The 16,223-nt window shown below is 35.8% G+C and overlaps 1 protein-coding gene across 2 annotated transcripts in view; it reads right to left on the reverse strand.

The window, feature by feature from the left end:
• Positions 1-16,223, reverse strand: part of TMPRSS15 (transmembrane serine protease 15) — a 135,140-nt gene that overhangs the window by 68,133 nt on the left and 50,784 nt on the right. For both annotated transcript variants that reach the window (XM_019922279.3, XM_073803640.1), the window contains 3 exons: positions 7,430-7,535; positions 7,002-7,152; positions 4,336-4,471 (listed from right to left, as the gene is read on the reverse strand). In XM_019922279.3, coding sequence (XP_019777838.2) covers positions 4,336-4,471; positions 7,002-7,152; positions 7,430-7,535 — 393 coding nt within the window. The remainder of the gene's footprint in view (positions 1-4,335; positions 4,472-7,001; positions 7,153-7,429; positions 7,536-16,223) is intronic.

Here is a 16,223-nt window from a genome sequence, read left to right on the forward strand (position 1 = left end):
TTGGGGGTTCAGTTTGTCAAAATTTATATTTCCATTAACAGGTTATAGTGACCAGCTACGATACAAATGTTTTTATTAAATTTGTGGCAATAAAGTTCAAATTTATATTCCCTGTGGTTTACATTTTATTTATAATCACTAGCCATCTAGCCAATAATAGATCTAATAAATAGGCTGTTTTGAAGGTAAAAAGATGAAAACAAGAGTAGCCAAAAACATACTGATGTAGGAACATGTGAGGGCAGTTAATTTGGAATTTGCTAAGGGTATCAAATCATACTAATGATATAAAAGGCAAGCAGCTCTACATGACCATCAATTACATGAGAGTTAAATTGGTACTGATTCATTTTTACATGAATAACTAAAGTTAAAGATCATTTAGCTCTAAGTATAATATCAAGCCTATAAACTTTCCAAATTAACTTTTATTTTGCTTTTGGAAATGGAAAGTGGCCTAATAATGGCCAAATAGAGTGAAACTATAGAAATAGAGTGACTATTACAATAGTTAAAACTAGCTTATCCTTTTATTTTTTTTCCGTAACTAGTTTTAACAGCCCAGAAATAAGCCAGGTGCTGAAAGGTTGATTTCTTTTTGTATATACCTATTCTATTTAGTAGGTGCTTGTCATGAAGCATTCCAATTGTGTTGCAAATTGGCATTATATTTGTGTAATGGAATGTTTACTTTTTAAAAATGTTCTCAATACAATCCCCACATTTAAATTATTTGTGCCAATGTCACAGGGCAAAAATCATAGAGCTGATGCAGCAGCAAGTGATTAAAATCACATGATGGAAAAAGCCCTACAGTTATGAAAACTGAACTTACATTTCCCCAAACAAAGCACAACCTGGATCCCTAGGAACAACAGAGAAAAATGGCCTTAGCTCGTCAGTTACTTGACTATTTTCTTATTTAAATGCTCTATAAGAACCAAAGAAAAGACTATTAGCCAGTCAACCATGGTTTCCCTTTGTTTCTGCTTAAACAAATCAGTGATCTGGAACCAGAAAAGTTTTGCTCAGGTAAGAGTTTCGTTGAACCAATTGCAAAGGGCGTTAGAATGAAATTGTTCAGAATGCATTTGATGGTAATTAGCATTTTCTGCTGTGCTAAATATTGCCCTGAAGTGAACCATTTGGAACCTGGAACAAATACACTCTGGGAAAATTCTAAAGTTTATATTTTAAAATCAGATGGGTTATTCTACCGTTATAATTTCCCTATTGTAAAAATATGCAGGCATATCATGCTTCCTTGACATTGAGGTATTATATTTTTCTCTTTCTGATTGGAAGAGATAGGAGGACTGTGTGGGTTAGACAGATACATTTCTAATATGAAAAATCATATTTAAAGTTTTCTTTATATATGTATGACTTTACATATGAAAGTTATCTCAAATTTTCTATTTTATACAGTGATGAGATTTTGCTACTTTTAAGATATTGAGCCTATGAAACTATGTTACTTTCACCTGTAAAATTTTTTCTTCTTGACCACTTATTGATGAGTAGAACATGCTGGCAGAAAGGATTATGAAGACAATCTGTTTTTTGTTTTTCTTTTTTTTTAACTTTATTTTTTTATTTTGGTATGCGGGTCTCTCACTGTTGTGGCCTCTCCCGTCGCGGAGCACAGGCTCCGGACGCGCAGGCTCAGCGGCCATGGCCCAAGGGCCCAGCCGCTCCGCGGCATGTGGGATCCCCCCGGACCGGGGCACGAACCCCTGTCTCCTGCATCGGCAGGTGGACCCCCAACCACTGCGCCACCAGGGAAGCCCAAGACAATCTGTTTTATTAAATGATTGCAATATCAAAATAGCAAGATGTTGCTAATATTTGGTATCTATAGCAATTATTTATCAAACCAGCAGTGATTTTAATGATTATAATATTTTGCATGAAAATGTTTCATATAACAGACAGGAAGGGAGTGGGACACATACAAAATGAAGTGAGACAATTATTATTATTATTATTCTTTTTTTGGCGGTACGCGGGCCTCTCACTTCTGTGGCCTCTCCCACCGCGGAGCACAGGCTCCGGACGCGCAGGCCCAGCGGCCATGGCTCACGGGCCCAGCCGCTCTGCGGCATGTGGGATCCTCCCGGACCGGGGCACGAACCCGCGTCCCCTGCATCAACAGGCGACCTCCCAACCACTGCGCCACCAGGGAAGGCCGAGACAATTATTTTTAAACAACACTGTGAAGCCCAAATTATTGTGTTCATGTGGTATTTTATCTATCCCTAGCCCCACCATTATTTCCAAGCTTTAGTTCTGGTATCAGAATTTTGTTTGGCAAAAATGTTTAGAACATACAGCCAAAATAGAGAGGGAAAGACAATGAGAGAGGATAAGTTTATACCTAATAATATTTGTTGATGATCTATTTATGCAATGTTAAGAATCAGTCAGACACCAGTGAAGCAAAGGTGAATTAGATCCAGAATTTGGTGTCAAGAAAACTTCTTGTCACAATTCTGTGGGAATGCATGGTAATTTCCTGTTTTTGTTTCAATTTTGAGTGTCATTCTATCTCTTAAACTGAATGCTTCCTTGAAGGTTTTTCCAGCTCACACTCTCTTCTCCAAAGTCTTCTATCACTTAATCCTCTCATTTACTACTTTTAGGGGCACATAATTATATATTGCTTTTAATATTTATTAGTTTGTTAATTCATTAATATTATATATTATTTCATGTATCAATGGTTATTGCTACATCTTACATTTCTTGTGCAGTGCTTTGTATGTAGCAGATATTTATAAAATTCGAATGAATGCTTGAAATATTGAGGAATATATGTATAACTCATACATGCATCTAAACATGTTAATACACATGATGGTAAGTATAAATTAGCCTTTTGGTGGGATATAAGTGCACATTCAATATGGTGGCATGGGACAAGTATGACAATGTGATTACTCTCCTCCTCATTTGTCATACATTCTCAAATGCCAGTCATTTGTCTTTAAAGCTTTTGAGTTGTTAAAGACACTCATCTGAAAAGTCAGTTTTTGTTTAACTTAAAGATTAGAAGCATAGGTGGCGCAGTGGTTGAGAGTCCGCCTGCCGACGCAGGTGACACGGGTTCGTGCCCCCGTCCAGGAAGATCCCACATGCCGCGGAGCGGCTGGGCCCGTGAGCCATGGCCACTGAGCCTGCGCGTCCGGAGCCTGTGCTCCGCAACGGGAGAGACCACAACAGTGAGAGGCCCGCGTACCGCCAAACAAACAAACAAACAACAACAAAATTAGAAGCATAAAAATATATAATTTTTGAAGTAAAATCAAATTTGGATAGGTTGCCACCTGATTTGCTGATGTGAATATGGTTAGAATTTCAAGTGTGCTTGGCACAAAAGGGGAAATGGAAAAAGTGCTGTGTTTTATGATAAAACAAAAACATCTGTGAGGTTCAACACAAGCAAAGCTGTACAGCTAGATGAGCTTCCTACCACCATAATCCAAAAACAAAAGGGATGTTTTTGCATCAAAACTACAATGTAGTGAAAACATCCCAATAGAGGGACAATAGGTAATGATTGTTTCATATCATTTATCACTACACACACACACACACATTTCATTTGTTTGTTTATTTTGGTCAGATCCCATAGTCTGAAAGTGGTATGAAGTTATTGTCTCCTTTGGCCTAATAAGATGGTTGATAATGTACCTTTTGCTTCTGAAATGTCATGTTTCAAATTTAAGAGCACAGGTAGATACAGGCTCCGTTTTGTTCCTTTGAGATAAAAGATTCCATAGCACATTGGAAATCCTGGGCATTGCTCTTGCAAGGCCTTACAAAAAGGCACCATGACAGGACAAAAATCTTTTGTGTGATCTAGGTATATTCAAAGTCCAGACCGAATCATTATTGTTAAATTATTCTGAAAATAGGCTTGGAGGGTTTCAGCCTTAAGTAAACTCCTCTTGAGATTTTAACGTCACTCTCATAAGAAGGCTATGAGAATCTTAAGGCTTCTTCCCAAAAGACTATAGGCCATGCTACATGGCTAATACAGCATTAGTTTGTATTAAGTTGAAAACAAAATAGAAATAAGCACTTTGATTATTATCAAAAATGAAAATTTAGTAAAATTATCATAAACATGATGCATAACAAAGTAATTTCATTGTGAATTTTTATATAATATGTAATATTTTACTAGTATCCATTTTACTTATATTTTAAAGGTTTTGATTTTCAGTGAAAATAATAATACTAGGGAAAGATAATAAAAATGTAAGTCAGAGAGAGATCTACCTGAAAATAGTAATAACATAATTAGGAAAAATACATGTTAAGGTTACTTACTAGGAAGTTCTGGCAGAGGAGTTGGGACCAAAGTTGGTTCTGGATAAAGACTCACATTGCAAATCCCATATGTTAGGCTAATGTCATCCAATGCTATATCACTCAGGAACTGGTTTTTAAATGCATTAAAAGCAACCTATAATTCATAGAGGCACATAAAACAATTCTGCTTTAATCTTTTCTCATTGATTCTTCTTGTGGCCCAGTATTCTCTGGAGAATCAATACTGCCATGCCCAAGTAAATGTGGACAAGTTATCGCAAAGTGAAATATTGCTTTTCAGTGTCCTTCAGCTGAGCCCAGCTTCCTATTATGCGCTCATACTAGTCTAAATTTTCACTAGTGTCTTCTTTCTTTGTTAGGCAACATTGTCACAGTTTCTGTCTCTAGCTCTTTCTTTCGTGATATTGTCATACTCCATTCCACTCCGTCACATATACACATCATCTGGCAGGGGAGAGCAATCTTATTCTAGGTTCGTTCCCTAACAATATTAAAAATCCGAGTAGCTGTCTGCCTTCTTAGAGCATACAATCTTGACTGATTAGATAATTTAAATGAGAGAAGAAGGAAACAAGAGAAAATATGAGTATGATATAGTTGTTCAGGGACAGCTGGTACTGGTCATAGTTTTTACCCAGGACGCTGGTGTGGGATATATTGTGAGGGTGATGCTCAGAGGACACCAACTCAGACTTGGGAGAAATGTCCAGTGGTCAGATGAAACATATTAGGTTCTTAAGAACAGTGGGTATTTTTAAATGGACTTTCCTGAATCCTCTCCTGTCTGGGAAAGGAAAGACATAAACTGAATACCTGATATGCTAATTACTGTGCAAGGCACATTGTATACATTATCTCTTTTACTTTTCCCAACACTAATGTACAGTCATCCATTCACTCATTTGTTCATTCATTCCACCTACTTCATGATAGACACTGTTCCAAATAATTGTCCTCTCCCTTTTATGTATGCACAAGCAGAATGTCAAAGATACTAAAGTAACTTGTTCAAGATTTCACAACAAAGTGGCAAAGCCAACGTGCAAATATCTGTAGAACTTGGTGCTCTCACACTGCCTGATGAACTAACTTTGAAAAAGTGGATGCAGTTTTATTACTTTTTTTTTTTTTTTTTGCGGTACACGGGCCTCTCACTGTTGTGGCCTCTCCCGTTGCGGAGCACAGGCTCCGGACGCGCAGGCTCAGCGGCCATGGCTCACGGGCCCAGCCGCTCCGCAGTATGTGGGATCTTCGCGGATCGGGGCACGAACCCATGTCCCCTGCATTGGCAGGCGGACTCTCAACAACTGCGCCACCAGGGAAGCCCCCTTTTAATTACTTTTAAGAAACGCTTGGTGAGTTGAGCCAGATTTGGTCACTAAAATACTTAGCTCCCTGATTCTGCCATCTCTTTGTTCCTTCATGTTCCATTTTCCTTAACCCTTCCTTGAATTATCAGAAAACAAAGGTGGAGAAGAAAACGTCACAGAAGTATAGAATCAGAAGAAAGAGGATAAGGAAAAAGGAAAGGAAGAAAAAAAGAAAGATGGGAGGAATACAGATGAGGGTCATTGATTCTCTCCTGCCTTTTTTCAAGTCACAGGAAAGCACTGAAACTTCGCTGATGATGGTGTCTGTCCAAATATATATCTTCTGAAAGTTATATTCTCTTGTCTGAAATTACCCAACTAAAACATTGTTAATTTGGTCAAACGATTAGCCTGTATTAGCCTACATTTTATTTTTTTAAATTAATTTATTAATTTTTGGCTACATTGGGTCTTCATTCCTGCACACAGGCTTTCTCTAGTTGTGGCGAGCGGGGGCTACTCTTCCTTGTGATGCGTGGGCTTCTCATTGGGTGGCTTCTCTTGTTGTGGAGCACAGGCTCTAGGTGTGTGGGCTTCAATAGTTGTGGCTTGCAGGCTCTAGAGTGCAGGCTCCATAGTTGTAGTGCATGGGCTTAATTGCTCCTGGGCATGTGGGATCTTCCCAGATCAGGGCTTGAACCCGTGTCCCCTGCATTGGCAGGCAGATTCTGAACCACTGCGCCACCACGGAAGCCCCTATCCTACATTTTACTTGCAAACACCCTTAGGAAAAAACACGAGAAGCTGTTACATGAAAAATTAATTCACCCTAATGTAAAATAAATGATCAGAGACTTCCCAATGAGACGGCTCATAGAATTTGTTTCTAAAGGAAAGATATGCGATTAAGTGGGGCAGGGTGGATGGATTCTGGTGGGATGGATGTTCTAACAGGAAAAGATGATTCCCTAGAAAAGTGCAGGGCTAATCTAGGTGGTGTATGTGAAAAGTTGCAAGACCTAGTTAGGCAGGGGACATAGGAAGACACGGTTGGCTTGTGCTAGAAAGTTGCTGAAGAAAGCTGAAATATCCTTCAAAGTTTCTATGACTTTTATGGCTCATTATAAGTAGTACTTTCATGTAGTAAATCGTTCCTCAGTAAATGGTTTTTAATAAGTCAATGAATAATTGAAAATAGAGGCACTCAAAGATAATAAAGGAGGAAGATTAGGAAAGTAGGGTGACTTGGCTATACCCAGAAAGTAGATTAATTTTTTCACCATATCACCATAAACTGTAATTGTACCACCATTTTTATAATACAAATACATGATTATAAAGCGTTTTGCCAACCTTAAATTCCACTGTCTCATTTAATGTTACTTGTCCATAGTTCCAATTTTCTCCATAATTTCCTTCCTTTTGGAAAATTGTCTTCTCCATGTTTTGGTCACTGCTGATATTAATGCTTAGTTTATAGACATTTTCACCATACATATAATACCTAGTTTGGAAGCAAACAAAAATGAATGGATTCCTACAACATTAGAATATATATATTTTAGGGTTCTTCTAAACCCTTCTAAACTCAAATACCCCCTTTTATCTTGGATGAGGGAGTTGCTAGAGAAAAGGAGGGAGTTTCCCAGTATTTTGCTACTTTATCAGCTGGAAAAGTAATGACTAATACATTAAAACTTGGGACAACACCTTAGTAAAATTTGAGCCTGGCAACGTTACTCATTAAATAAGATGTTACTTAATATGTGTTTATAACATACCAGAAACTAAGGCAGACTGGTTCCAAAGTGGGGTCTAAAAGGAGACTTAAAAGTCCTTCTCTTTCTCGTCTCCCTCCTAGTCCAGTTGGGGTGGAAATGTAAAATCCTGTAAAAACAACAAAAATTGTTTACTTCACTTAACTATTAGCATATTTGTTGTGTGAGCTATATCATTCATAAGCAGGAAAGCACAACTTTAAGATGAAAATATAAGGAAATGTATTTAGGTACAGTGGAAAGGACAATGGACTGGAAGCCAGAAGACAGCTTCCATAACCAATTGTTATTTAAGAAAATCACTTCTCAACTCTGGACTTCCCAATAGTCTTGAATTGGAAGGATATATCAAAGTCTGAGTTACTATGAGTCCACGTGACTGTTTCATCATATTATTATGTCCAAATACCACTTTAATTCCAATTTATTAGATGTTTTGATTAATTCACTCCTTTAGAAACAATCAGTCCATTAAGATATTAAGTTATGCTAGTGGACTAACGCATGATATAGGCAAGTAGTTAAGTACAAATTCGAAGGCAAAGTTAAGTGTTTCAAAGAAGGTCAGTTTTTTATTCCATCGCCTATACTGTGTTTCTCTAAATAAGAAGTGACCTGATTTTACAACGGTCTTATCTTCCATATTCCTTTGAATGATAACTAGTTAGATCACAGAGGAGCAGGAAACATGCTAATCCACATAAGAGCTTTCTAAGTAGCTCAAGCCACTGCATAAAGTGCTTTCTGGTCTGGAATTCATTCTTGCAGCCAATGATTTGAGTCATCTGAAGTGTGGGAAGAGTTGTTGGGATGAGATCTCTTGAACGTTTCCTTAGACAGATTTAATTTTTTTATTTTTAGTCTGCAGCTCATGTATTATGACAGAAAGCAGGAATCATGAAACCAAATATGATGTAAAGCAAATGAAATATTGTATAAATTTAATTTTATTGGAATGTAATTTTTTATGAAATGCTGAAATTTAGTGATTATTTGAAAGCAATCATCTTCTCTCTTGTGCTTTCAAACAGAAGTGGTGTTTTTAGGACATTTTCATAATTCCAAAAAGAAACCCATGCCCAATTGCAGGCACTCCCCATTCCTGTCACCCTTCTTCCAGCCTCTTGCAGCCACTAATCTACTAATCTAAACCTGTAGACTTGCCTATTCTGAAGAGTTCGTGTAAATGAAACCATGCAACATATGGTCTTTTGTGAATGACTTCTTTTATTTAGTTAGTGTTTTCAAGGTTCCTCCAGGTTCTAATGTACTAGTGCTTCATTACCTTTTATGACAGGATAATATTCCATTGTAGGCATATATCACATTGTAAAATTTATCCATTCACCAGGTAGAGGACATTTAAGTTGTTTCTGCTTTTCTGGATATTTTGAGTAATGCTGCTATCAACTTGTTTTTATGAAGATGCTTATTTTCATTTCTCTTGAGTATGTACTGGGGAGTAGAATTGCAGGGTCATGTATTTAACTGTATTAATAATGTTAAACTCTATGTTTAACCTTTCAAGGAACTACAAGACTGTTTTCCAGAGTGACCACACCATTTTACATTCCCACCAGTAGTATATGAATATGAGGTAACCCTTGTTATTGTCTGTTTTTTTGATTATAGCCGTCTTAGTAGATGTGAAAAGTAACAAATTGTAGTTTTGATTTGTATGTACCTAATGACTAATTTAATGATGTTTAATTTAATGATGTTCAGAATCCTTTTATGTCATTGGCCATTCATATATCTTCTTTGGAGAAGTGTTCAAATCCTTTGGCCATTATTTGTCTCTATTATTGAGTTTTGAGAGTTCTTTCTATATTCTGGATAAAATTCCCTCACCAGGGAATATGATTTTCAAATATTTGATCAAAACATAAAACTTTCTAATAGTTTATCCCATTCTGTGGGTTATTTTAAAAATTTTCTGATGGTATCCTTTGAACCACAAACGTTTTATATAGAAATTTTTATAGTCAATGCTATGTATAAAATTCAGACCCGTTTATTTATAGCATGTGGAGTAAGGACAAGACACAAAGAAAAATGCTAATAGAACTGCCAATAGATATATCAATGCATATTTAGATCAATGAGGCAAAAATTATTCAGAATGAGTATTTTATCAAGGTGAAATCATCATCAAATATCTTACTAAATGTAATATATGCACATCATTGGATTTAGATTACAAAAGGTAAAATAGAAATGAATGTGTATTTAATATTTTATAGTATTAACATACTACTCACACTTTGTATATTGCTGTGATATTTCATGAGTACTTATTTTAGCCATGTAGTTAGTGTTCAATTATTCAACCCAATAAAAAGTAGTATAGATACAGAAGACATATTCCAGAATTGACTCTCTAAATGTCCAACTCCAAGTCCCTTTTGAGTTGCTTAGAGTATAGTTCTAGAGGAAATAATTAAAATGCCACTGAATGCCATGAATAAGTACTGAAATGGCTACGCTATTCAGAAATATTTCTAGTTAGCAGCAATTATATAACTTAAACACACATCATGCTCCTATTTATGTTTGGCCATGTTCACAATCAATTAGTTATAATTAGAAATATTTTGAATTTACTGTTTACCCATTAAACAGTAATAAACTTGGGGTTTTCCGTCCAATTAAGGTATGGTGATGTTATGAGCTTTGTATCATGGTTCAGATAAAAAATTAATTATGTGGACTGTAATACCTTATGAATTTTGCATAAATAAATTAAAAAAACACAATACACTAAGTATCAGATAGAATTGTGCATTTTTGAATAAAGTAAAATGATAAATTATTATTCCTATGAAATAAGCTAAATTCTTTAGTTAACAGATTAGAAGAGGAAGGAAATTCTTCATAAAATTATGAATTTCAAAAGTAGAGAATTATAATTGACATAAAAATTTACTTAGTCTAACTACCCACTGTCCTTAAATTTCATCCACAACATTTTGCCTATGGGGGTCACTTGATGTCTGTTTAACATATATCAAATGCAGCAGGAATCATTGCATTTCAAGGCAGCCCATTCCATTTCAACATTATTAGAAAATTCATTTCATTTTTAAGAATAAGTTATTGTGCACCTATTATTTCCAGTTTTGCCTCCTGGGCTCATTAGGATAAGATGAATTTATGGTAGCTCTACAAATATGTAAAGGCCAGTATAATGACACTCTTGGTCTTCTCAAGATTATCGGTCCTTTTTCCCTTCAATGATTTTAATATGGCGCAATTTCAGTTTGATTCTTCATCTGATAAATTCTCAATAGTTGTACATCCAGTTGGTTCTACTCAGAACCAACTCAGAGTATGGAAACTAGAAGTCCACACAATATTTCTGCTGGAGTATTTCACCAGGTGGAGGAGTAGGAACATCATAAAACTTGGGACTAAGACTTAAGTCATCCCATCATAGTCACTATCTTTTTCCAAGTGTGTCTCGTAGTACTCTGACTCCCCGTGAGAATTCTTCATCACTTACATCATTGTTAAATAACGCTTCCTTCTGTACAATCTAATCTGTCCCTATTCAACATTTTTCACCATCTCTTTGTTTCCTACTAAACCAACAAATTCACTGTGATGTTTGAGGCCTCTGTGCTTTGACTTCACTATCCTTTTCTAGCCATAGTTCTTATAATTCATGTATTAATATTGACATGCAGCACTTCTACAAAACTAGATTATTTTAATTTTTCCATCACCGAGAAATTTTATAACTCTTGGGGTTTTTGTTTCTGTTTTCCTGTCCTTTTAATTTTCCTTACAATTGTACCTGTCAGTATCCTACAAATTTTTTGAGGTCATTTAAATCAAATTAACATCTCCTTCAGAAAACCCTTCTTGGTCTTTCCAACTAGATATAACCCCTCCTTTGGAATTCTCAGTTGCACTTGTACTTCCCTGATGTCACTTAGTGTATTCCGTTGTGTATTGTATTTATGTTTACATGTGACTTTTAAAACTTACTAGAAATTTGGCAAAAAGAAAGACAAGGTACATTTTTGAATCCTCTATATGGATTAGCTGAATACTGTTTAATATGTTCTTGTTACACTAATTCGACTGGCTTTTTTAATTTATTAAAGTACTGCACAAAATAAATGATTAAATAGATATTTTCCATAACCATATGGGGAATTATATGGTTAAATGATAATTCCTTTTTTTTTTACATCTTTATTGGGGTATAATTGCTTTACAATAATGTGTTAGTTTCTGCTTTATAACAAAGTGAATCAGTTATACATATACATATATTCCCATATCTTCTCTCTCTTGCATCTCCATCAGCTTTCTTGAAATATCTTTGAGAGCTCTTGGAATTAATCACAGAGTCAGCTTCAAACCCAGAACATTTTGTAATTTAAGCATTCAGTGAGACTTCTCTGTGAGCCATAAGGTTTCTCTTACAACTTCTACCTATCTCTTTTTCTGCTTATTTCTCTATGAACTGAACCTAACCTCTGCCTCCAACAGCCCAAATAAAAAGAAGTGCTGGGCATGTGCTGATGCTGATGTAGAGACAGCAGAAACTGCAGAGATGGCAGGATCTTCTGGAAACTTGGAGGTCCCTCTCAAGAAGAAAATAAGCTTATATAAAGCACTTTGTGAGTTTGTGGGTGCATATAAAGTTAATTGAATCTGGTAGATAAATATTGAAAGGTTTAGATTGGAGAATGGTGCAAATTCAGTCAGATTCTATCAATATTAAAGAGTAATATTATTTTCTGAAATTCAACATCACAGGAAAGATAAGGAAATAAGGACAATTTTACTTTGAAACACTAAAATTCTACTTATTTTAGAATAAGGTTATAAACTAAGTAAAAGACTTATCCAAAAGACTTAATATACTTTTGAAAATTGAACAATAGTATTTAGAACAATATCACAGCCAATTTGTTTCTGTTGAATACATCTGTGGCATGAAAAGAAAATAGTTATAATACCTAACATTTATAAAGCATTTTTCATATGCCAGGTATTTTCCTAAGTTTTTTTTCCAACATACTAATTTAATGTTCATAACATGCCTCCAAAGTCAGGTTCTATTATCATTGACCCACTTTCCAGATGAAGGAACTGAGATAGTAGATAGATAACTTGTCTAAATGGCAGAGCTCAAATTTAAACCTAGCTATGATATCAGGGTCTCTATTTTAATGATCTTTACTACTACACTATGCTAGCCCCCAGGTGTTAGAAAAATTATGATTTCACCAAGAAAGGCCAATAAAAAATGTTTTCTTTGGCTCCACTAGCTCTTTTGTGACTCTTCCATTTCTTAAGTTTTCACATGTTACTAACCTCATTTTCCCTGAACGTTCTGAAAAAACAGGCCACTGCTGAGCATCCCAAGATGCTGCCCTGTATCAGGGCCACCGTCTCCGCCAATTCCCTTTGTTTCTGAGAAGTACAGAGAAACTGAGCATTGAAAAAACAGAGATTCAGGAGTCGGTGCTCCACTAGGAGAAACTTCTTCAGAAGTTAAGGGACTTGGATGTTCTTCCCTAAAGCAATGTTAATTCAAAGTTTATCTGTTTCATAGAGACTTTCCTGTGATTTAAAGTGAAGGTAAAAAACTAAAAAAACCTTCATGGGTAAGAGGAACAGCGGGAGAGATTTAATTCCCTTCCATCTCAGAGGCAGAATGTTCTGACACATAAAAAAGCAGGCTGGAAGAAAAATGCCCCTTGTGGGGGAATGACTGGTAGGTTATGAAATCACTGGTATGAGAGTTGGAAAGGACCTATTAAGGCCTCTCATCCATTCTCATTACAGTGCTGCCTCTGGTGGGCTCTGAACTGCTCTAACTCGTCTCATTTTAAATAACTCCTGCTACACGACTTTCTCCTGAGACTCCATTTCCAACCCAACTATTTAAAACCTCTACCTGACATTCAACCTCTTTCACTTTGGTCAGTTTCATTTTATTTCTTTCGTTATTTAATCTGTTGGCAAGCTGAAACCATTTTTCTCCTGTAACGTACTTATAGTGTTCAAATATCAGTGGAATTATTTTTCTCTCTTATTATGATGACATAAAAGGAGAAAATGATCATTTGAACATCAAAGATTTCAGCTACGTAAAAGCTATCTGCCATAGTCAGTAGATATAAATGCTTTCTGCACTTTCCTCTAACTACCCTTGTCCAAGTGTGGTAGAGACATTTTTTTTTTATTAAAGTTAAGGAAAAAAATTGGTCAAATTATTTGACTGTTTTAGGTCAGGATTCTTTAGAGGGTTGGGTGATTATCACTTGGGGTTAGTCTTCAGCTGTGGAGATTACTAATTTATCCATAGAGGATCAGGTTCTGGAAATCACTTATTCAAAAGAGAAAAATTATGTATGAGATGATACATGTCATAATTTTCAGTATTAAACATGTAGATCTAATGAGATTGGCCATCTATGCAGTGCACATTTTTTGTCTATAGGTCCACACTAGTAACGAGTTTAGCAGGATCCTGTTAACTTTACTGTCAGATTATATCCAGAATCTGACCTCTTCTCACCATATCTGAGAGTCCCATGGCCTCTTTTCTGGATTAGGTGATAGCCTTTCACTGGTCTCTCTGACAACACCTTGCCCTGCCATAAAATATTCTACCAGCCAGTGTGAATTCTCTCATTCCTACACTTAAACTTCAATAGTTCCTAATTTCACTGGGGAAAAAGCCAAAGCCATGGAAGACCTGTTATTATCTAGGCCCTACTGTCCCTATTGATTCCATTTCAGCCATGCTGGTTTCCTGGCCTTTCTTCAAGCACGTCAGGCACACTCCCTTTAGAACCTTTACTCTGCTTGTTTCCTCTGTCTGGAATAATCTATATGGCTAATTCTTTCCATTCCTTGGAAGTTTTGATTCAAATGTCACTTACTATTTCAATGAGACCCGAACTGATGACTCTATTTTAATTTGCAAAAGCACCTTAACACCTGCCCTCCTCACTGACCTTACTAAGCTCTGTATTTTCCCAGAGTACTCATTCACATTAAACAGACTCCCAAAATGTAATGACTTGTTATGCATATTGCTTATTTTCTGTTTTTCTTTGCTAAAATATGTGTTCCACGAGAGCAGAAAATCTTTTTTTATATTCACAGATACATTCTGAGGCCTTGAATAAGGCCTGGCTTCAAAAAATACTTCTTAAATAAAGGAATGAATAAACACACTGAGAGGAACTTTCAATGATTTCGTAGGGAAATAGATTAAAATTAGGCACATTTTATTAAGAAATACTTTCAATTTGAAGTAGTATGACGAACTGTATTTTATTATTCTGAGGATGTATTTTCTAAGGAATCAGGATTACTCAGATACATTTCTACCATGAAAAAAATAACTTTTTAATGTACCCTTACTAGATGTCATTCACAATTGACATTAACTCAAGCCATTTACTTTTCAGGTTATAAAAACAAGGATATTGATCTTTGTAATATAAGGGGCTATTAATAATAAATTACAATGCATATGTGCTCAAGCTATTATTATGTTATAAGCAATTTCATGTAGTCAATCACTTATTTAGAAATGACTTACTGAATAAAAGTTATAGACATTCATCCATATATTTAAAAATAATTTTACATGTTAGATTCAGGCACTGAGAATACACTAGCAATTCAAAGATGAAAAAGACAAGGTTCTTGTTCCTGAAGAGAATACTGTGTTGGAAAGAAACAAATAAGTAAGCAGATATAAGGCCATGTGATAGGAAAAACAAAAGAGGTGCTTTGATGTTTAACGGAAAGGAAGATTTTAACTTGGAGGCTCCAGAAAGACTTTGTAGAAATGGTGATGTGTGATCTGTGTCCTCAATGCCTAGAACCATACCTGGTTAGAGAGAGGTTTTAATATGTGTTCTTTGAATTGAATTGAATTCTCATTGGTAAAAAGAGATACTATAGGATAGATTTTGTCTAAGAAAGTTATCTAAATGTATGAATTTCTATTCTGTCCTTTTCCTTACTTTGTAAGATCCATATTACTTCTAGATTTGTAATTAGATTGTATTTAGTATTATGAATACATGCTTCCAAGGTTTACATGGTTGGTCTTCTCACTATGAGTTCCTTATCTCCTGATAATTCCCAATGAGTTCTGGTCTTCTCAAATTTTATTGTCTCAATGTTAATGTCTCCACCTGAAATCCATTTCTAATATCCCACTCATGTGAAAAATATACCTACAAAAACACCACTTTTCCCTTGGGACCATGCTTTAGAATCAGCTCTTCCATAGTTTTTCTGCTATGGACTGAATGGTTGTCCCCCCCAACCCCATACGTTGAAATCCTAAACCCCAATGTGATGATATTGGAGATAGGTCCTTTGGGATATAATTAGGTCATGAATGTGGAGGCCTCATGATGGTGTCAATATAAGTGATCTTATAAGAAGAGACAGGAGAGAGCTCTCTCTTATGTTCTCTCTCTCTGTTATGTGAGATTACAGTAAGGAGGCTGGTGTCCATGAACCAAAGGAGGGCTCTCATCGGAACCATACCATGCTTGCATCCTGACCTCAGACTTCCAGTCTCCAGAACTTTGAAAAATAAATATTGATTATTTAGGATAACCAGTCTGTGGTATTTAGTTATGGAAGCCCTGACGGACTAAGAAAGCTTATCAGAAGAAGTAAACCTGCCTTTTTATCTGTATTTCAAAATGGTATGATCTTGATCTATTGAAAATTCTAAAGAATTCTTAAAAAACTAATAGAGTTAATAAACAGTTTCAGCAAGGCTGCAGGGTACAAGATC

This window comes from Tursiops truncatus, chromosome 4 (genome assembly GCF_011762595.2).
Source record: "Tursiops truncatus isolate mTurTru1 chromosome 4, mTurTru1.mat.Y, whole genome shotgun sequence".
Taxonomy (NCBI): Eukaryota; Metazoa; Chordata; class Mammalia; order Artiodactyla; family Delphinidae; genus Tursiops; species Tursiops truncatus.